Genomic DNA, 23,268 nt, shown 5'->3' with positions numbered 1-23,268 from the left:
TCATATCGCTGTAATGGGGAAAACAGTCAATGTGACAAAACAGAGTCGGGACAAAGTGATGAATCACTCTGGCTTGACAACGCGGGCGGGCATTGATGAAGCAGCTGGCAAAGGCTTTGAGCGTCGGGCGCGTGGGGTTTTGCGAACCGAGCTCTGCAGAGCCCTTGACTGCAGGCGGAAAACAGATTGAATTCACAGGCAAATCTGTCTTGAAACACTTTTCCAAAGAGTCAGGAGATGGTAAACGAATGACACAACAGGAGAGAAGACATAGTATATGTGAAGGATGGAGAGACTAGTTTGGTATATATTTCTATGAGAGACAGCTCAGCTTATGGACTTTTGGGAGATGATGGTTTTGGTGTCAAGGACAGAGAAAACTAAAATAATAGGAATGTAGAAGGTAGTTTTATTATAAGGTAAAAAAGCAGAGAACAGAATGCCTTAATGTTCTGAAAATATGTGAATAAAGCTATTTATTATTTACTATGTATTAACAAAAATTATAATAACATATGAATAACACTGGAAGAGACTTGAAGCCTATTAAATCCTACAAACATTTGCATGTTCAGCAAATGGATTATAAAAACAAATGTATAAGTGAACATTTACGACTTTTTTCCAACTTAAGAATCCATTTTTAGATAAATAATAATAACAACAACAACAATAATAATAATAAAAATAAAACACATCAATGCACTGACTTTAATGCAGTAACTGTGATCTATAGTCTGTGCCAAGCAATTAAATATACACTTACAATAAATGAGAGATAATATATAATTAGATGCTTCTTCTCATGCAGAACCTCAAGATTGTAATAAATAAGCCCAAACCTCCAGAGTATTGTTGTTCCAGCACCCTAATAAGCAACAGCTACATTATTTCCCCAGTAACCCATTAATAAGTTACCCAGTTGTGTCTTTTTAATGACTCTGGATCTAAAACAAAGGTTGAATGTCATATATTTATATTTCGGTAATATAGAGAGTTTAAATATTAATTCTAAATGTATGGCCTAGATATTGCACTATATAAGCTGAAGGGGCAAACACAGCATCAAAGGGAAATGGGGGAAATTACAAGGTGTTTTAACAAAACTCCTTAGTAAATACTTAGTAAATATTTATACATCTGACGGATGCTTGTTTTTACAGCATAGTTTATTAGTATACATGATATTTATTCTCGGGGATTCAAACGCATGAACTTATGTTGTTCAGATTCTTCTCTCCAAATCAATAGTGAAGCTCTTTCTTGCCATAACATGCACTTTTTAAATATATTTTACACCATGAGCATGCACGATCATTATTATGCTGAATAAAAGAACTAAGAGAAGAATACGTACAGCTGATGGTGATGCCCAGCTCCACACCTGGCTTCTTTGGTAGCTTCACATGGAACGTCCCACTGCTTGGGATTACTGATTCTGTATGAAACAAGCACAGAAGCACACACAAAAGGTTAATCAGATGCAAGTCCATCCATATAATTCCTGAGATTTAGGAAGTCCAGATTTATAGATAATTTTTTTTGGAGAATGAACAAACAAACATTTGTTAAAGTGATTTTTCTGTCTATTTCTTTCATGAAATCCAAAATGTTTAGTCGAATGTCCAAGCTGCCATCATTTATATTCATCAAATAGCTTTTAGAGAATTTGTTTCATAGCATGACAGAACGTAGAGTAAATGCCATCAGAGCATTCATTTTGGCTGTACTCTTCCTTTATAAACGACTTGGAGACAGCGGTTTATAAAATTCAGTCTTTCTTTTAGGCTGTGATGTAGACAATCTTTCTGACAGATGCCCGGAAAGCTCAGTCTGGGAGAAAAAGGGAGGGAAAAAAAAATCTCCATAAATACGTCCTTTTCCTCTGGGCAGTGAGTCAGACTCAAAGAATGACAGAAGTGTCAAAGCGTTCAAAGAAAGAAAAGGCACTGCACTCCAGTAACCCGCCATTACACAAAGGCCTCTGCTCTTGAAATGATCACGCAGAAATTCAGGCCAAGTCATTTATTCCAAGTCATCAAACGAGTGTCTCAAAACAACCGCTTGGCCTAAACGATAAAGAATATTTTAAAAGCAAAAACACCAAGAAAGTTGTTCAGCCTCCAGCGCATCTTTTCTGTTTTCTGATAAAACATTTACATTAATTGCGTTGGGCAGAAAACGTACATGCATTATTCAAAATGTGTCACAGGTTAGAAATAAAAGAGTTGCAAATGAAGGTACGCTGCTGGCATATTATAATAATAAAAAAAAACAATATATATAGCTACATTTAATTAACAAGTTTGTTGGATAGACGTACTATCTTATACTGCCAAACAAAAGTTTTTTAGAAATCTTTTATGCCAGATTCAGACTACACATTAATACATGTGTACATTATTATATTTTTAACCACACAATAGTCACTGTGTTTGATTATGTGATTTTGACTTCTTGTCATGTTGTTGGTAAGAAATGAGAAAGACTACAGTAGACTTTGCTTCTTGATCAATCATCATTTGCTGTCTTTAATGGAACTACTGATTAGAGTAATACAAGGAAAAAAAACTATTGATTTTTGCATCTCAAAGCTCGTTGACGTTTATGAATCAAGGCTGCATTTATATGAAAAGTAAAAAACAGTAAAATCAGCTATATTGTGAAATAAAGTGTAACTGAAGGTGTGCCACAGGGGTTGATCCTGCGACCTCTCTTCGCTTATATATCAATAATATTGATAAATATGATCATTTTAAATTTCACTGTTACGCTGTGGTCACACTAGAGTTTGTGCCTGTGAAATTCTGTTGTACGGTGCTGCGGAAAGGGGCGGGATTAAACAAGATGATTAGACATTTAAAAAAGCGAGCGATTGGTCAATGTTTTAAATTCTAGTCCAGAGAGGTCATGTTTTGATCTTCATTTGGTCCTACGCAATCACGTGATGAGATTTCGCAGGTCAGAGTTCACCAAGCTTGAACTTTCCAAAGCAGTGAACTGTAAAACTTGTCGCACAAGCTTGCGTTTCCGGTCTGACGCATTCACGTGCTTATGAATGGATGTCTTTGAGGAGAAAAGTGCAGCGTGACTGCAGCTTAACACTGATGATACAGTTATATGTATATTTCAGCACCCACAGACAATTTAGATCTCTCTCATTTGCATCTAGCTTTTATTATTGATTGGTATAATTTATAAGTCTTAAATGCGTATAAAACAAATCCCATGTTGAGTTTGGAACGAGATGTTTCTGATACAAAATTAATACCTCAAAATCTTCCCATGGTTCTGAGATCGAGTTAGGCCCAATCCCAGATCTACCCCTTAACGTTTACCCATTAGGGGTATCCCAATTCTCTTTAGCTTGAAGATGTAGGGCTAAGGGGAAGGGCTAGATACCTCTTGAAACTAAGATTTTTTTAGGACCACACTCGAAACCAGTGGGTACAAAAATTTCTGAGAATGCACTATTTACATTCAGGGCTCGACAATAAGGACTGCCCGATGGCCCGGGGCCAGTAACATTCTGTACACTGGCCCGATCGGGCCAGTAACTGCCTTGTCACAAAAGTTTGGCTGCGACTATCTGTCAATTGCGTGCAAATACAATCGTAGTGTGCTTTCACACAAAGACGTTTGTATCAGACGTTTGTCTCGTTTCCACCATTACGGTGGTTTGTTTGGCATATGTGAATCCAGCAATCCAGCTATGCCTTTCCTTTGAGCCTATATAGTGGTTTATTACCAGACTATGGTGATTGCCATTTATATGCATGCATATACTCATTCAATTATTTTCTTTTCATCTTAGTCCCTTTATTAATCTGGGGTCGCCACAGCGGAATGAACCGCCAACTTATCCAGCACATGTTTTATGCAGTGAATAGCCCTTCCAGCCGCAACCCAACACTGGGAAACACCCACACACTCTTGCACACACTCACACACACTATGGCCAATTTAGCTTATTCAATTCACCTGTACTGCATGTCTTTAGACTGTGGGGAGAACCAGAGCACCCGGAGGAAACCCACGCAAACACGGGAAGAACATGCAAACTCCACACAGAAATGCCAACTAGCCCAGCCGGGGCTCGAACCAGTGACCTTCTTGCTGTGAGGCAATTGTGCTACCCACTGCACCACCGTGCTGCTCCATGCATATACTGTATAGTAACAAATATAGTATAGTACAGTATAATATATAGTTTAGTACAAATGTTTACTGTCACTTTTAACCAATATATCTTTTTATAAAGTATTTAAAAAACACTGATCCCAAACTCTAGGTGGGTTCACTATAGCACTATAGAATATGTGAACCAAACAATATAAGTCTTCCAGAAGCTACATAAAGTTATATTAAAGCTTGACAGAGAAACTCATTTTTGTAGACAATTTGCATCCGTCGATTAACGGACAGCAGGAGGTCTGTGCCAGCGCTGTAAGCCTGCGACTACCCTTGAAGTCTTCAGAAACGCAGTTTAACAGATTCCTGATAAGCTAAATAAAAGAAACTAATTAAATATCATACCAAATTAAACAAGACAAAACACTAGGATGACAAGCTAATTACAGCATGTCTCAAGGACTACAGGCGTTCGCAGAGGCCCGTACTGTGATTACTCTGCCAGAGCACAGCACGAGATGGAGAAACGAGAGAATGTGTGTTGGATTTTAACATGAAAGTCTATGAAAACAGTGTTTTTGTGCGGATGTCTGTCTGGAAACAGTAGCTATTAAACCACTTGTCTACTCATTTATATACATCGCATAGACGGCAGATGGCGAAACATTTTTTTTTTTTTTCCCAAATAAAAAAGCACAAGGATGAACCCGGGATGTGGCCAGATGGATATTTCATCCCCAAACAGGTTTAGAATTGATGAATCTGTGCGTGTCCCCACCTGCTACATCAAACTCAATCTCCAGAGTGACTTTGCTGGTGATGCTGGAGTCCCTCAGCAGCTGATTGGTCTCCTCCAGTGTGCTGTCCTCGGTCGGGATGCCGTTTATTGACAGGATGCGATCGCCGATCTGCAGGATACCGCACCTGTGCACAGAGAGGAGATTTAGCACACTATTCCTCTTACACCGGCCAGCAGACTTGCTGTGCTGAATGCATAAAATACTCAATAATGGACTAGCTGCAGGGGGAGACAAAAGCGGTGGTTGTACCCTCACACTGACCAGCCAACCACTTATTTCAAGCCAGCTGGCACCGTTAAATAGACATTAGTGAGAGGATGTGACATTTTAGCCAAAAATACAAACGTCCTCTTAGCTCTTGCCTCAAGGTCAGCGTCGAAACAGTTTTTTAATGGCTCGGGGAACAAAAACTTCTTTATTGAATTTTAAAATGGCTCATGAGCCAAACAGAAACAATTTTGCTTCTGCTTCCTTTGCTAAAAGCCCCAGTAAAGCTGGTCACCGTGAAGCATATGCTTCATTTTGGATGCTGAGATCTGGTGTGGGCTGCAAGCGTCGCCACCAACAGAAACCAAAAGCATTCAAACATGCCACATTGCGATTAGTGACAAAAACCAATGGTGGATGATGATTCTAGAACTATGCCAGTGGGAAAGATTTAATGAGAATAATGGCTTTTATGCTGCCGTTTTTTTCTTTTCTTTATTTTTTAGAGTGAACTACATTGGGATGAGAGCATGTTTGCCTTTTGAGACACCCATATCGGGTGTGTGTTTCCATCTGTGAAATGTGATCTTTGGTGCGTTTTCAGTTCATCTCTAAAAGTTCCCAGCTGTATGTTACAGCAACAATCAGCAGATGCCTTTGAGACATTAATGATTTAAAATGTATGTTAATGATCTCTTTTGAAGATGTTTATCAGATGTCTTCAAACACTAATTAGAAAATTATGCTTGAACTCTTGAACGACATCTTGTACAGTACATACATCATTTTGAACTTGCATAAGTAGGCAGTTTCTTTTTAAAACGTTATATAATATTACATTATATTATATTATTTTATTTTATCTTATATAGTATTATATTATATTATAATTTATTATAATATAATATTTTCTATTATATTATTTTATTTTATATTATAAAATATTATATTATATTATATTATATTATATTATATTATATTATATTATATTATATTTCGTAAGACTTTATTTTGATGGTCCCCATTGCACATTTTGTTGACTAAAAGTTGCATTGCAACTACATGCATCTCATTTGAGTATTAGTAGACTGCTTAATATCTGTTGATACTGCTCCTTCAACAGACATTTAACTGACTATAAGAAACCTTGCAATTACATAACCCCTAATTACCCTAACCCCAACCTAACAGTCCACTTTTAATCTAATGAGAATTAATTGGCATGTAGATGCAATGTAACTTAAACTCAACAATATTTGTTAAAAGGACCATTAAAATAAAGTTATATATTATATTATATTATATTATATTATATTATATTATATTATATTATATTATATTATATTATATTATATTATATTATATTATATAAGCAATAATAGCAATGTCAATTTCAGTTTACAAGATATGTATATATTAAATCCACCATAAACTGATATTTTTTTCCCTGTAAAAATGATTGCTTTTACTTATACTTCTATAAAATAGCACTGTTGTACTGCTACTTGTTAGCTAGCTTGATATATGAAAAAGCTGCATTATTAATTTTTTTCTCCGCACTGAAAGATGTGGGTCAAAGATGAGATGTCCTATTTTGGTGTCTGCATCAAATTACATTTACCAAAGCGACTTTACATACACAGACAGCATATTAAATGCAAGTGTCTGCTTCAACATTTCAAAAAACCTGAACTCCATTGTCATTCAGTGATATACAGGTATTTAGGTAAAAAATGAAACATACTTATTAAAATATATAAAATAATAAGTGATCATACTAAATTGTATTACACTTTTAATTATCTTGCAGACAAATGTTAAACTGAGTGGTTTACGGATGGTGTTAAAGTATAACGTTTTAATATATGACCTGATTAAAAACAGACTTATAAGTCATCGTATGATTCTTGTTCTAAATATGCCAGAAAAGATTTTAACTCAACGATGTTGTCTGTAAATCATAGTAAAATGTATGGTGCTCATTATTTTTTGGTTTCTGTTTAATCAGGCCACATTGTAATGTACTGTATGCAAAAAAGAGAAACTGTAGCACGCTTGTTTTAATGCTTCAAATGCGTTGACCTATATACAGTAGTTAAATTGGCAGCATCCCTTCTTTTGGTCACTAAGCAACAATAGGTCTTTATAAAATCACCACAACATTAGAAGGTTTACGTCCATCACTAAAATTACAACTTTAGCCGGCAGTGAGAAGTAATTCCTGTTGTTTAGGCCAGTAATTAGAGTGAAGCTGGGATGTAAATCCTCTCAGTCGATGTGCAAGTTCACACGGATGCCAGCTGAGGCTCCAGGTAATTATAGTTAAGTGCTCTGCTCTATCACGTAACGCCATAGTCAATCACAACGCAAGCAGACTAGAAATCAGATCGTCACGGTCAGGCTGTTATACATCATGTGTGATCATCGCATTATATCATTGATGAAGCTGCGGCTCTGCGGAGGACAAGTTATAAGCGGCGCGGTGATGTAATAACTGTGGGCTTTGGGATGTGTTCAGATAATCAAAATTAGATTCGAGATTAAATATTCAAAATTCCCAAGGGGAAAGTTCACACTTCTCTGATAAGGCAAACAATTAAGCTGTGAAGAGCGCTCCGATCCGAGAAGGGGTTTCTGGAATATTAAAACCCAGAGTTTAACTAGGTCAGATGAGGCGCTGGAGAAGCACTGGAGATTAATATAAACTGTGTTTGGAGATCGTACCGCTCTGCCGGGCTGTCTGGGTCTATGTAGGCGATAAGTGGCGGAGAGGACAGGGTTTCTGTGGCAAAGACTCCTCCCTGGAGCTGGATCCCAAAGCCCATGATGGAGTCGCTGATGAGGGTCACCTCTGTTGTTTCGGTGTGGACCACCTGACCGGCCAGTCCAACGGTGCTGGAAGCCAGAGACACTGCAGGAGAGAAATAGAGGAAAATAGGGTCACTTATGATAGAAAGTTTATCACGAACTCTGAGAAAATAGATCTCAGTGGCAGACTTTTCATTTCGTTTTTTATTATATAGAAAGGCTGAAACAACAGCAATGCAAGTACACTGTCAAAAAATAGATTAGTTTACTTAAAGAAGGTGAGTAAATCTATTGCTTTTGAAGTGATAAGTTGGCTTTACTTAAAAAGGAAGTAAACCCGTTGCCCTAAAAGTAAATTAATTATGTGCATAATTATAAAAATTAACTTAAAGGTGCAGTATGTAAGTTTGACACCCAGTGGTTGAACTAGGTTCAATTTTTTGCAGCTGAACAACAGAAAACTGACAATGATCACCTCAGATACACGTCATGTGCTTTATTCATTGTTAAATGCTAACAATGAGTTTGAATTCCATTTTACATGACATGTATCACCATACTACTGAAAGCAGCAGCAGCATATAGTTCACCTCAGATCTTGAAAATAAAATAAACCGTTTGAAATTGAACTTTAGAACTGTGAAATAATGCAAAGCAACACACATCAGTGATTCAGCATGTACATTTAATGATGTTAAAGAGGTTTAATATGTATTAATTAGATTATAAACCTTACCATTTCGTGAGTGAGTGCATATTCTGTGCTTCTGAATGGCTGTATTTAAAATTTCTGTCATGCTGCGTCTGGTGCAAACAGTCAAATTGCTTATCACTTAGTGTTGTTAGGACACAGGGTTACAATGTAACCTGCTCACCTAATGTGTACGCTCGTAATATTTATATTATTTGACAATTAATAACCTCATGTGGAGCTTTGAATCTGCGTCTCATTTCGGAGTCTGCTACTGTCCAACAGAGGTCACATTTTGGTCACGAGCGCATGCTTTGACAGCCTTCTTGAATGAAATATGCAGTTTTCCACCAAAGCAACCCGGGGTGCTGAAATATAATTGGCTAAAGTGGCAGTGGGTGGGTTAAAAGAACCAAAACAAAAGACAGCATTTCAGCACAAAACGCCCATTTCAAAGCAGAATATCTGACTTCAGCATTGTTTTTCAGATAAAAAAAGAATGCTCACTTGGCATGTTTCTTAAATACCTGCAAACATTTGATGGTATTTTTATGCTTTAGAATAGTCAGAAACTTACACACAGCACCTTTAAGTCAACTTAACCATTCTAAGTTACAATGGACTAACTCACTTTTTAAAGTAAAGTCAACTTGTTGCTTTTAGGGCAACAGATTTACTCACATTTTTAAAGTAATTAATGAAATAACAATCCTGAATATATGGCTGGATCTGCTCTGGCTGATCTATCCTGGTGGCTCTATCTGCTGGATATTATTAGTTTGGAATACACCACAGCCAAAATAAATGGTGCCAGTAAGAAAACTGTACAATTTTAATAATGTTTAAATCTGAGACTGTATGAAATATCCTGATTTTGTAACTATTATTACAGTATTACTGTTTTTATTTTATTTAACTTTTTTTGGGGTGGATTTCGGGCTTTGTTCAAAATCAAAACAGTTCATTAAAGAAAAAAGAAAGTAACTAATCATTTTTTACAATGTACAAAAAAGAAACATAGTAAGTCAAGCGAATTTTGGTGAACAGTACTTTTAAATGGGTAGATCACTCAAAAACTAATACTACTTACATTAGTGCAACATTAAAGAAGATTCACAAAATAAAATAAAAGAATATTACAAAATATCACAAAACAAAATGAATACCTGTAGATGCTGACTATTTGGGTTTTACCTGTAACAGTTTTTTACCTTAAAGTGTTGGTAGCCAATGACTTGTATTTGATTAAGTCACTAAAGATCAGCTAAAATCTACTATAATGGCATACTTGTATATATTTTATGAATATTCATGAATATTTTGAAGGTGCGTAAATTAAAAGCATTTCATTTTTAGGTAAACTATCCCCTTAAGAGTTTCCAATGGCTGTTCATCTCAGAGCCTTTGTAAAAGGTCGTCAGGCGTGGGAGTCTTTGCAGTGACTGAGCTGGATTTGTGCCCTCGCTGCAGATAAGAATTCAATATGTGCGCTAGTATCTTTGGGCCAGGTGCTCTTAGAAATAAGAAAAGGCACTTTGATATAGAGCTAGTGTATATCGCACATCAGACCACAGGGATTCGGGAAAGTCTCTTTCTCTCGATAGCAGGAAATATGAGGTTGTTAGAACTTTCTTATCTCGCCGTTCTGGGTCTTAAATGACTATATTATGCAGTACTTAAACATACGCTTGTTATTATGCCAAAACTGTGGAAAAAACAATGCAAAAACTGTACAATAATAAACATTGAGGGTGTTTTAGTATTATGTTACTTACATGTAATTAAATGATTTACAATTTATTTACTATTTAAGTAAGTTTTGGATTTTCTGTTTTCCTAAATATTTAGTTGTAATAATGAAGTTTAAAAACTGTGGAAGTGTTTGATTGTCACTTTTATTTTATTTATTTATTTATTTTTAGTTTAACTTTTTCCACTTGTTGTCATTTTAGTATGGCAACATTTCAGCTAGTTGCTGAAGGTAACATTTTTAATTAATTGCTTTGTAAGCTTTATTTTAAACAACAACAAAATGCTAGTTTTAATTTAAGTAACCAATAACAACACTGCTACCATTAAACAGGATTGGCAGCTAATCTGTTTTGTGATGGATGCTGGACAACGGAATAGAGGATCCAAGTGCAGTATTTATTAACAAGAATAGTCACGCAGGCAAAGGTCAATCACAGGAGCAAATAAGTGCATTCTAAAGAATGGTCAGTAAACAGGTGAATGGTCAGGACAGGCGGCGAAAACAACGCAAACGGTAAAACAAGGCAAAGGTCAAACACGGCTGGGTTAGACAAAGGAAACGTGTCGTTTCACTAATAGTATAACAAGACTCAGCAACTATTGTGTGTGTCTGTCCTGCTTTTAAAGTCCATGGAATCAGTTCATAACGATCCTCCAAGTGTGTGTGTGCGTGTGTGTGTGTGTAACCGAATGTGAAACCAGAACAGGTGTGAGTGTGTGGTGCATGACAGGATTTGTAGTTCATTTGGTGGCAGATTTGTAGTTCTCCACCCATCTGTATGCACTAGATCGCTAGTGATTGTGACATTACCAAAAAAGCCAATATTAAACTTCATCATTATTATGGAATTATAAATATATATTAATTTATTCTGTAGTTTAGTTGCATTAACTTCTCATTTTCTTTCTTTTTTAGCATTATTTCCTTTTTGTGCATCCATTTATTCCTATCTTACTTATATATACATGCATTAAACTAATTAAAAATTAAGATAAAAAGCAATGTGCAGTGAAGGATGAATATTCATTGTGACATTGGATTGTGTTTTCAATGCTCGATTTAAAAAGGTAAAAAGACAGCTTACATATATATATATATATATATATATATGTTTGTATATATGTTTTGGCAGATAAACTGAGCTTTGCTTCTCTCTGCCCACAAAACAAACGAGTCCTTGAAAACAGATAAAGCATTGTTTTCACCTCACTGATTGAGAGCGTTTAAATATCTTACCGAAAAGCAGGCAAGCACATAAGCATAACCAATGTGATTTATTCAGAGCGCTGCGCCCCATTTACAATTGTCTATATCAATAAAGTCTCATGGGATACATCTCAACTGCACAGCCACAGATTCCTAACTGGGCTGCACAAAGAGCCAATTTTGCCCATGTTTATAGACGATAGCAACTTTGAGAGATGTTTGTCCACACTGTGTGCTCTCAAAAAGGCGAGCAAAAATCCGCTTTGACACTCCAGTGCCTGTCAAACCCTTGACTGCCCAAGCCTGAACCCTCATCCCAAGCTCCAGAGAGCACAGACGGCAAACAGGAGGTCTCTTTCCCCCACGGACACATACCGAAATCTGCCTCCGGGTTATCGACGCATCCTTAAAGAGCCTGTTATACTCTAGTGTGACTTGAGAGAGAGTCTATGGGAGATTGATGAGCCTGCTCACGGCTGAGATTTACCGCTCCAGACACCTTTATTGTTTTAAATGCGGTGACCTTTCCTCTTTTATTGGGAGTGAGGGATGAAAGAGGGAGGTTAAGGTGACGCTGATGAGAATGGGATGCCTTTTGGATGCCGAAACGCTTTCAGGGACGGGGCTGCGGTGCACATCGATCAACATCAGTTTGGGACTCTTTTCTTTCTGAAGTATTGGAAATAACACTGACTGGTCTTTTGGCAAATGGCTCCGGGGCCACAGACAGAGAATTGACCTGGGTGTTGTGTTTTGTAGTGCTGAATGGAGAGGAGATTGAGTTAAGTGGACCGTCTTTAGTCAATCACTTTAATCATAATTCAAATAAATACTTATCACATTTGTAATGTGAATTTTATTCTACTATAAATAAATTAATTTCTATTTAAACATGAGATATTATTTTTTAAATTAAGGATGCACTAATTTACTAGAATGGTATCACCCAGTGTTACTTTAGTACTGTTTATATACTGCTGTAGTATTTTAGTATGTATATAGTATAGTATATAGTATCTTTTGAATGCCCTTTATATTGATATTCAGTAATCCTTTTTCACAATTTCAGGTTTCTCAGTAGCAGAAGTCTTCATATTTGGGTAAACAGAGTGCAGTGAATTGGGGAGTATTTATATAATTCTAAGTATAATACTTCTTTTGCTGAAATAATAAAATAAAAGTCATCGATGGTGTTATCAAGACTTTCAGACAAAGGAAAAAAAAAGGGTGAGACTGATAACAGTCAAATGCCTCATAGACACTGCATTGGAAACATCTCGCATGAGCAGTAATTCGTTTTTTTGTAATTTGATGCAAAGATGATATAATACATGCACTCAAAAAAAACTCATTAGATGAACTCAATTTAATTGAGGGCAGGATTTCCATCCAATAAATTTGTTTAGCACAAACAAAAAAAAAACAACTATTAAATGCAATTAAATGCATATTTTATCAAATTAACATGATACGTTTGTATTTTTATTTAACTTAAACTCAAAGGTCTGATAATATCATGTATGACTATAGTCAATATACTAATAATAATATATTATGTATGATACATTTAGAAGTCTCTTAGTTTTATTTGAAGTTATCCTAAATGAAGTAAAAGAGCCATTTTTAAGCGCATTTCATGATTTACATATACAGTTGATTGAGACTGATCTCAGCACTAATTTTAGGACAGTTACTGCTCACTGAGCAAAGCAACAAACTGCATTTTTGCTAATTAAACTGCCAACATCCAAAGCATGGGTGCTTCTGTAAGGTGGTTACCTCAAAATTCAATTCATTACATGAAACTCTTCTAAATCTTCAAACTAAAGCAAAGATTAAACTCTAACAAGTCTTTTTATTAACTTTAAACACCTAAGATTACTTTTATTGTCAACATTTCCCTCTTTTAATTCAATCTCATGCAACACATGATGGGAACTACAAATCCCCTAACTAGGTAGTTGGACCAACATAATTCCTTCATGTTTTCCCAACACAAAATGCTTAAGCCAACCTAATGCTGTACAGATTCAGGTGAACTGAACATAAAACAAATAAATTAGCCAAAGAAATGACAAGAATTGTGTTGTTTCAGCTCATTTTAAACACGTAGTTTGTAGAAGCAGCAGTAATCATTTTTAAGTGTATGTAAATACATATAATTGTTCACACGTTTTTAAAAATATCTAAATATTAAAAACTTTCAAGGATGACCGTTAAACACATCATAACACTCTCGTCAAAACGGTCCATTTAACAACATAACTTTTGTTTTATAGCATCTCTTTTTAATTTACCATACAATTTTAGCACATGAACTTAAAATATGCATGGCATCCAACTTTACAGTGTGTATTTTGGTAGCGCGCATTGTTAGTTTTGAAGTGAACAATTAATCCATTTAAGATAATCCACTTGTTTTGGTAATCTTTCATTAAATATCAAACCATTCGCTTCTGCTCTGGAACAGCGGCCCTTCTTTGATGATGTTAGTTTGATGGCTGAGTGAAATATGCTTAGCCATGCCCCTCCACCTAGCTTGCTGAGTGAAAGATAAGAGGAGGAGCACAAAAAATAAACCCCGCCCCTACTCGGTATTCCATTTAATTTGGAAATCATCATACAGAGAAGTCAGCAGCAACGTCTGCTTCAAGCTAACTTTTCCCTTTTTATTTCAACCACAAACAAAGTGCAACATTTAAAACTGTATAATTTAACATTTGTATATTATTTTTGATTACTAGTGTTGATTAGCGATAACGCCACTGATAAATAAACTGCAATAATAAAACAACACATTATTTCATAATATTATATGTAGTCTGCAGTGCACATAGATCAATGCTGGTTATGACTCCTCATGTTTGCAGTATTGAAATGGCACTGACTGGTCTTTTGGCAAATGACTCAGGGGTTGCAGACTGCTCATTGACCCAGCTGGGTGTTGTGTGATTCGTAGTGTTGCACTGGGGTTAAGTGGAGTCTCTGGTATGTGTTGGACTTCAAAGGCTCTGACAGACAGGGAAAAAAAACCTGAGGGTCATCGTCTGCTCATCTCGGAGAATCACCAGCCTGACTGACTCTCTCTCTCTCTCTAGTTCATTCACTTCCTCCTCCTCATCTTCATTTCTGCTGCTTCCCACAGACTCGTGAGTCAGCTGGAACTCCAAATCCTCACAATGAGTCAGAAGACTTTTCAAACATCTTTCTTCAGCAGAGAACAGATTTTGGCAGTTCTAGCAAAATAGGAAAGTGCACCTTTGATCTTATGGATTTTTGACTTGCGGCATTGTTTCAAATACCAGGACAATGTGCTTGCAATCTCTCTCTCTCATAGCATGTGTGTATGCATGAATACAAACAAGAATATTATATTATATTATATTATATTATATTATATTATATTATATTATATTATATTATATTATATTATATTATATTATATTATATTATATTATATTTGTTATGTTATATTAATATTTTTAAGTATAATACCAGCTTAATTTTAATATTTATTTCAATCAAATTTATAGTAATAATTAAAAAAATTGTTGTATAAATATTTAATTCTACAACTATAATTAAACATATATTATTAAACAAATGCATTTTATTAATTAAAATAAAAGTATATTGTACTGTATAGACAGCATAATATACCGTAGTAAAAGTAAATGCTTTCTGCAAAAAAAAGATCCGAAAATGCTATTTTTTTTTGTTTTTTTTTATTATAAATCCTTGCAATTCCATGTTTTTCTTTAATTGTGTTTGAGCCTTAACCTCCTTTATTGCGTAGGCCCATACACCTATTCAGAGATAAACATGAAAAATCAAAAGACTTCAATTATTTTATTAAAAACAACATTCCAAAAAAAAATTTATTTAGATATTTGTTAAACCCCTTTATACATGATAAGAATCATGCATGCATGATGTTTTCTGCGGAACCTTTCATTTGGAGGTCAAATCGTTGTGTTGAAACCTTGACTCATATGAAATGAACTACTTTAAGGTAAACAACCAGTTTACATTTTCAAATAAACTACGCCTTTAAAATCCAGCAAGAAACAAAAAACCTCTCAAAATAGCTTATGTGCCTTTCAGAAGATAGCAGAGACCTTGCTGTCCTCACTGCTGTCCTTTAATGTAATTATATCTTTCTCTAGCAGAACATTTTAGCACCTCAACTGACAACCGCATGGAAATCATAAAGAGGACTGTAGGCATTAGCCAACAATTAAATTATGCTAATACTCTCCCGGTGAGAAGATGCGCTGCTAGTTGAGTCACAGTACATTAAACGCAGAACGGCTCGTTCCGGACCACAGAAACACAGAGGGGAATGTGAAAATTAGCATGACACCGTCTCTGACAGGGGTAAACAAGATTTCAAAAAGCTTTTTAAGAGGATCCTCAGCAGGAGAACAGGACACAACAGACTAAATGTGTCTGCTTGTGGACAAGACTGATAGTTTCACCTCACATTCACTGGCTCATTGAGTCTGTGTTTGATCCTGCAGGAGACGCTTTTCACAAATACACAGCATTTCTTCACAGAAATCTAGTGCTTAACCTTCAAAGAGCGCCGACTGTAAATCTCAGGCTGCTGAACTAATAATTATACATTTGTATTTATGAGTTTTAAAACTTATAAGTTTTGGCAATACTAATTTAATGTGTATAAAACAGACTAAACAACATGGGCATTCCGGGGGGTCTAGCTTTGGGAGCTTAAGCCCCTGATGTATTGTCAAAAGCCCCTGATCTTTTGGACTATGTTGCATTTAAAAAATAGGTTGTATGACATTTATTGTGTTATCCAAGTATACTTAAAATGACCACATACATCACGCGCATTCCACTTAATGCAGCTTTTGTGTTGGGTGGGATTGTTGTCACATGTCAAGTGTCGTAAAAAATCCCGCCACTGAAGCAGATGAGGTAATAATACTGGTAACTGTTTTGCGAAACTGAATAGTCCTAACTGATTAAGCTTAATATTTGTATATTATCACAGTAAAAAATGTGTGTAGTTTTGGTGAAATAAAATAACTGTAATCAATAAAATGTGCATCATATCAATGTAAATGCATGCAAATTATTCCGAAAAACTTAAATTGTACTAGCTTTCTAGATACGGTTTAGCCATCTAGATATATTTATCTAGATATGATATAGACAATCACATCTGTTTCTATAAGAGTTAAATCACAGTGAGTTCATGCATCTAGCTTTTTATAATATAGCTATATTCTATTGTAACATGCTATGCCAGCAAGCATCGGATTCGACTTTATTCCAATGAAAATACTTAAGATGGCTGGATGAACACATATAGACCATTTAGTGTCGTAGACAAAAGGATAAGATAAAAGGTCAGTTAACCTTTTTATTTTTATTCAGATTTCCTGGAATGTTCTACTGCTTTTGTGAGGCATATATGGAATTTCTGCTTAAGAGCACCCAGTATGAATAAAACAGGCATTACATGCATTCAAAGTGCCACAATACCCACATCACCTCAGCCTATTTTGAGAAAAACTGAAAACGAAATCTCCCTGTATAATATAATAAATATATAAATATAAATAAATGCATTGTTCAATAAATGGGTTGTTATCCATTAATCATTTATAAAATAATGTAACTGCCTTGCACATAATCCAAGAGGGTAGGGTTGGGGCAGGGGGTGTTCACCGGGGTGATGTAAAACTTTCAAGGTGGGGGATTGGGGGGAGGGGGGGGGTGACTTATCCCTTTCAACCCTAGCAATGGCCCTGCTAAACGATCAAAATTATTACTTATGTGATTGTTTGAAAAAGTCCAAATATAATTTATATGAATATCTAAAATAAATTTAATAATAGTCATTAAAATCAAACTGTTTTCCATATTTGATGTTCGATTCATGCTTTTGAATTGCATTATGGGCCCTGGATCTTACCTCCAAAAGCTTTTAATGTTGAAAAGTGACTCTTGTTGACATTTTTTCTTAGTTTGAAGTGATATAGTCTGTGTTTCTTTTGTAAATTACGGTGGTAATAAACCCCCAATGCTTTTTTGATATTTTACAGACTTAATTGTTTCTATATTATTTCTTAAACAATATCTCGTCTCAAACTACTAAAGTTCCAATAAAAGACACTTTGTTAATCTGCATTGTGGAATTTTCAACATCAAAAGTCGACAGAGTAGAGATAAAACTCCCGTAATACAATTCACAAGTGGAAATAAACAAAAAACACCATGTGAATCACAAAATACAGAGCCTGTCAATTATTTTTCTTACAGTGAACAATAAAAATAAATATCAATAATAACATAATTAGATATATTTATTCTCCAATAAGAAGGTCAAATTGTTTTAAACACTAAACTGTTTTAGAAATCAAATTTATTGGACAATATACAATCAAATATTTTCAATTTGCTAATTATTTTATATGTATTCATTTCACAAAATAGTAAATATACCTTTGTATATACTAATGTTTCTAACAATACTAAAATAGAAATATTTTAAATATAAAAAAAATATAAAAATCATAAAAAATATAGAAATATAAAAAAGAAATATTCTGACAAACAATAATAAAAATATCAAAATTAATAATTGTTCAATGTTAGTTAATCAAATATATGCATTGCAATAATTCCATAAATCATTTGACAGTTCACCATATTTAGCTGATGTAATGTATAATTGTATTAGTAATACGTTTTTAATTGTTATATTGAGTTTCAAGAGTTTATAACTTTTATGTAGTACCTCTCAACAAAATGCATGGAGGATTTGCCCCTGAAAGTATCAGGACACAAAACTACACTAGTATCAAAGCGCCCAGGAAAGCAGCAGCAGTAATGTGACCTTCTGTGTTCTGGCTCAGTGTGAGGAGATGCTTGGCATCACATCCAGACGTGTCATTGCTGTCTGATGGGTGACTTTGCAGCATGAATCTCTCTCTATTCTGTCCCTGTGAGCCGCTGACAGCAAAGCCTCAGGAGGGACTTTTAACAAACCAATGCCACTTTGTATGCTCGGAGACGTCACTCACGCAAAGGCTGGAAATGCTGAATCTGCAGGACTTCCTGCAATGGACTCGTCCTGACTCTTTTGGCTTGGCGTTGTATTTTGGGCAATGGGCCGCTGCGATACGGCTGGCGCGGCCTCTATGGACAGTGAAATCAAGGTGCTGTGCAAATAGGGCTCATTTGGAGCGTCAATGAACTTCATCAAGCTTTAATTAAGCTTTCAATTTGGGCCAGTGAAGCAATGAACAATTTGCTGCCATTTGAGCTTCACAGCGGTGGGTTCAAACAAGGTGATCGCTGATAAGCTGCTAATATTCATTAGCACTTCTTGGGCAATCATCAAGTCATATTTGATTTCATTTCAGGCATTTCAGAAAAGCGGTCTGGGATCAAAAGGTTTCAAAACCGTTTTCAGTCAAGCAGTGCCATTTTAGTTATTCTATTACTTTATTTATTATTGTAATGTCTTTAGAACAGACTGAATAATCAAAATTATTACTTATTATGTGATTGTTAAAAAACGTTCAAATATAATTTATAGCAATATATAAAGGCAATTTGGTAATAGTCATTAAAATCAAACTATTTTGCACATTTGATGTTAGATTCATGTTTTTTTACTTGTTTATGCTTTTGAATTGCATTATGGGCCCTGGATCTTACTTCCAAAAGCTTTTAATGTTGAAAAGTGACTCCTGTTCATATTTTTTATTAGTTTGAAGTGATATAGTCTGTGTTTCTGTTGTAAATCACGATACAAAAACCTGGTAATAAACCCCCAGTACTTTTTCTGTTATTTTAAAAACTTAATTCTTTTAAAGTAAAATGTCAACTCTTAGCTAAAGCGGTTACATGATTTAGGCTAAAATCTCTGATAAAATCTCTGATAAAATCCACTAAATATATAAAATATATCAATATACAATGCAATACCTTCTACATTCGCACTTGTACACAGCACCTTATAACCTGTATATTTATAACAATCTGTACATACAACTCAACATCCAGGTTTCTTGACTAACCGCATCTGTTTAATGTTCATCATTTTTATTTTATTTTTTTTCATATTTATTTTGTGTTGTCACTTGTCACTTTATGTACACTGGAAGCTTCCGTAGCCAAAACAAATTCCTTGTGTGTGTGAAGCACACTTGAAAATAAAACTGTTTCTGATTCTGATTCTACAAAAATGACTTAAATCACAGGTGTTCATAGTTTGTGATTGATTGAGTTATATATAAAGAGTTCAGATGCAAGAAACTTCTGAGTGCCGTCTGAAATTTCCATCAAAAATGAACCTTTTTCTCAGCCTCCTTTATTTATGTTGAGATATTTCACTTTAAAGACCAGGAAAAGGACTTATTCTTTGCCATAAAAGTGATTTACTGAATCTAGACACAGGAGCCTAATTAAAAATGCTCATTTTAGAGGAACATTTCAGACTGCAGTAAGGTTTTTGCATCTAAATCTTCTTATGTTGAAACATTAAACAAAGTCACTTTTTTTGACATTTTTAGTAATTTGAAACAATATCTCAGTTGGTCAGGCAGTAATGAGCTGCCAGCAAATTTGTCCTTTTATAGGTTTTATATACTGTACATTTACAGCGTAATGTATAATTAGTATTGAACTCGTCACCATTTTCCTCAAAAAACATATTTCTAAAGGTGACATTGACTTGAACATTTCCCCAGATGTTGATTACAACCAAAGATATTCATATATGCAAAGAAAACAAATCTAATTAGTTTACAAATGAAGTTATGCATAATAAAATGAAATGACACAGGGAAAAAGTATTGAACACGTGAAGAAAGGGAGTGTAAAGAGGTAGTGAAAGCCCAGACAGCAGCTGAAATCTCTCAGAAGTTCTTCAGCATCCTTTGCCCTTCCTCATTGTAAATTGATCAAGGCAACATCTATATTACCAGGATAATGAAGATGCAACCAGGGTAGACATTTCAGCTAGACAATGATCCAAAACACAGCCAAGGAACTCTCAAATGCTTTCAGAGAAAGAAAATCAAACTGCAGAATGGCCCAGCCAATCACATGACTCAAATCCTTTATAAAATGCAGCGTCTTTAAGCTGCCATAACCAAAAAAAGCCTTTTATATAAAGTATTAAATACTTACAGTAGTTTAGTACGTTCCCTTGTGTCATTTTATAAAAAAATTTCAGATGTTTTGTTTTGTTTTATTTTTATGTTTTATTGTTTGTTTGTTTTTTTACCAAAATCAGGTTTAATACCTTGTCAACAGCTCCTATAGAAATATTATTCCCAGAGAAAAACTATGACGTGTTCAATACTTATTTTCCCCGCTGTATATATGAACTTCAGAGATAAAACTTTCAACATTAAAAGCTGTGAGAGCAGAGACCAAGGTGCTATATCGCAATTCAAAACATTAATGAAGCTGTTAATGCTGTTAATTAACAGATGTTTGTTCAGTTAACTTAAACCTGGTTTATTAGTCTTAGTTTTAAGATGACCTCCCAGTCTGTCCAAGCTGTGGTTTATTTGGGTGGACAGCTGGTTTTCCTAACATGACCAGCAGAAAAAATGCTCTTCTAAAAAGACCAAGACCAGCAAATCTTTATAAGGCTGCATAGTAACTGCATTTATAGGACAAAACAGCCAGTCTGCTGCATTTGCCTTTTTATCTATGAATATTGTTCATTTTGATATATTACACTCTTGTGCGCTCCTCTGATTAATCATGTTTTCATGAGTTAGAGTGAAATCAGGGCTGAGAAAAGGCTCAATACAACTATTACAGACCCATTATGAAATCATTTTTCGAAACAAACGGCGTGTATGAAGGGCCACGCACATGCTCATGGCAGTAAAACTGGAAATAAATTAGTGTAATAGACAGGATGCTCTATTTTTGTGCGGCAGGTACATTTGCCAAACACGAGCGGTGGGCATTGCAGGAGGAGCAGCTATTAAATGTGATGTTCAGAACAAGTGCAGCCAAGTCGTAGTAACTTGAACACTTCAAAGTCTGATTAAAAAAAATGGACAGTTTAATTAGGCAAAGTATTTTTGGCTTTTTAAGCTCACATTCGTCTCACATTCCAGTTTAACGAGACAACTAAGCAAGCTATTTGTAGGGGGACTTTGTGCCAGTGGGGCTGTCAAATATATTGGTGTCAAAAGACTTGATTCCAGACCCTGTTCCATTTTTTCAGCATTAATAATAATATTACTATCATAATATTTACTACACGATTTTCGTATTTAACTTGCATATACTAATAACAGTAAAATAAATTGTCATTAGGAGACTTTTTTTATTGAATAAATAATAAAAATTTAAATAAATGCCATGTTTATATGCAATTTTTGACACCACAGTGGCGATGTTTTAACTTCAGAAGAGATAAGAAGTCAATATTTGTTGGAATAACTCGACCATAAATGAAAAGATTTATCATGCTGACCAACTAATTTTCTGGGAGAGGGGGAGGGTGGGAGTTGCTTTAAATAACTGTTTATTTTGAAGAAATGTTATCCAACCTTTATAGAATAATACAAATTGCACACCCATGGTGCTAATGTGGCCATGATGCTTATTCTATGGTTATCACAGCTATAGACACTGTCCAAATGATTTATTTTGAGACCTTTCTCAGTGTTTGTTCTCAACATTTCCTCTGTGTATAACACACCCGATCCTTATATTTTGTTTTGATTAGATTTTTTACAATTGTAGGCTATAAAATAACTCCAATCAGTTTTTTTAATTATTGATTTATTTACTTTTTCAATAGACTGTTGAAATTCTTGATTCTGATTAGCTGGCAGGTATACAATAAAATCGTTTAATGCACAGGTAGTTCCAGTTTTAATCACAATTCCAATTACATAGCCCTTGAACATTAGAAGTAGCCAATCGAGTATATTAATATAGAGTAGTAGCCAACACAATATACTATGAGCTATTAGATATGCCCGTGACATTTACATGCACACAAGATCTGTCTTTCACATGCTTCTTCTGTGTCTGCCTGTGACTGATTCAATGAATGTTTTAATATGACATTACTGATTAAAATTCAGTCAAATACTACTTTTAATTGTTTATTAATTGGTAAATGCCGATGGAATAAGCATAGTAATCACACCCACTTCGACTTTACTTCTGGTGGTTCTGTGCCCCCACATCATGCATTTAAAATCCTTTATTAGTTTGTGCTTTACCTTATTTTAGTTACTTGCCATGGCAACATTTCATATATTTGTTTGTTTCTTTAAAGTTTACAGTTGTATCCATTATATTAATTATTGTACAGTAATCTTAAAGTCCACATGAACCGGAAGTTGTTAAGATTTTTATTTCAGTATGTTGACGTACTTCCAACTGAAACGCAATATGAAGTAGGGGCTTTTATTTTGCATGTCATTGCCTCATAGAAAACTAACAGTAATAGAGGTGTGGTTAAGAATATTGTGGCTGAAGCTGACATCAACAGAGAAGGACCGCCAATCCAAACACAAAATCTAATGGTCAGACTTTGATTGAAGATTACCAAATAAAACATTTTTTCAGTAGATTAATTGTAGTACAATGTGCACTAATAATAATAAAAAAAAAACATTGTAAATTTTGATTTCATGCAGATAGTTTTG

General features: G+C 34.9%; 1 protein-coding gene across 10 annotated transcripts in view; it reads right to left on the bottom strand.

The window, feature by feature from the left end:
* grip1 (glutamate receptor interacting protein 1) overlaps window positions 1–23,268 on the bottom strand; it is a 351,292-nt gene that overhangs the window by 40,079 nt on the left and 287,945 nt on the right. For all 10 annotated transcript variants that reach the window (XM_056455827.1, XM_056455822.1, XM_056455825.1 and 7 more), the window contains 3 exons: window positions 7,863–8,049; window positions 4,910–5,055; window positions 1,358–1,438 (listed from right to left, as the gene is read on the bottom strand). In XM_056455827.1, coding sequence (XP_056311802.1) covers window positions 1,358–1,438; window positions 4,910–5,055; window positions 7,863–8,049 — 414 coding nt within the window. The remainder of the gene's footprint in view (window positions 1–1,357; window positions 1,439–4,909; window positions 5,056–7,862; window positions 8,050–23,268) is intronic.

This window comes from Danio aesculapii, chromosome 4, assembly GCF_903798145.1.
Source record: "Danio aesculapii chromosome 4, fDanAes4.1, whole genome shotgun sequence".
Taxonomy (NCBI): Eukaryota; Metazoa; Chordata; class Actinopteri; order Cypriniformes; family Danionidae; genus Danio; species Danio aesculapii.
The sequence above is the reverse complement of the archived record's forward strand: the minus strand, read 5'-3'. Positions and strand labels throughout refer to the sequence as shown.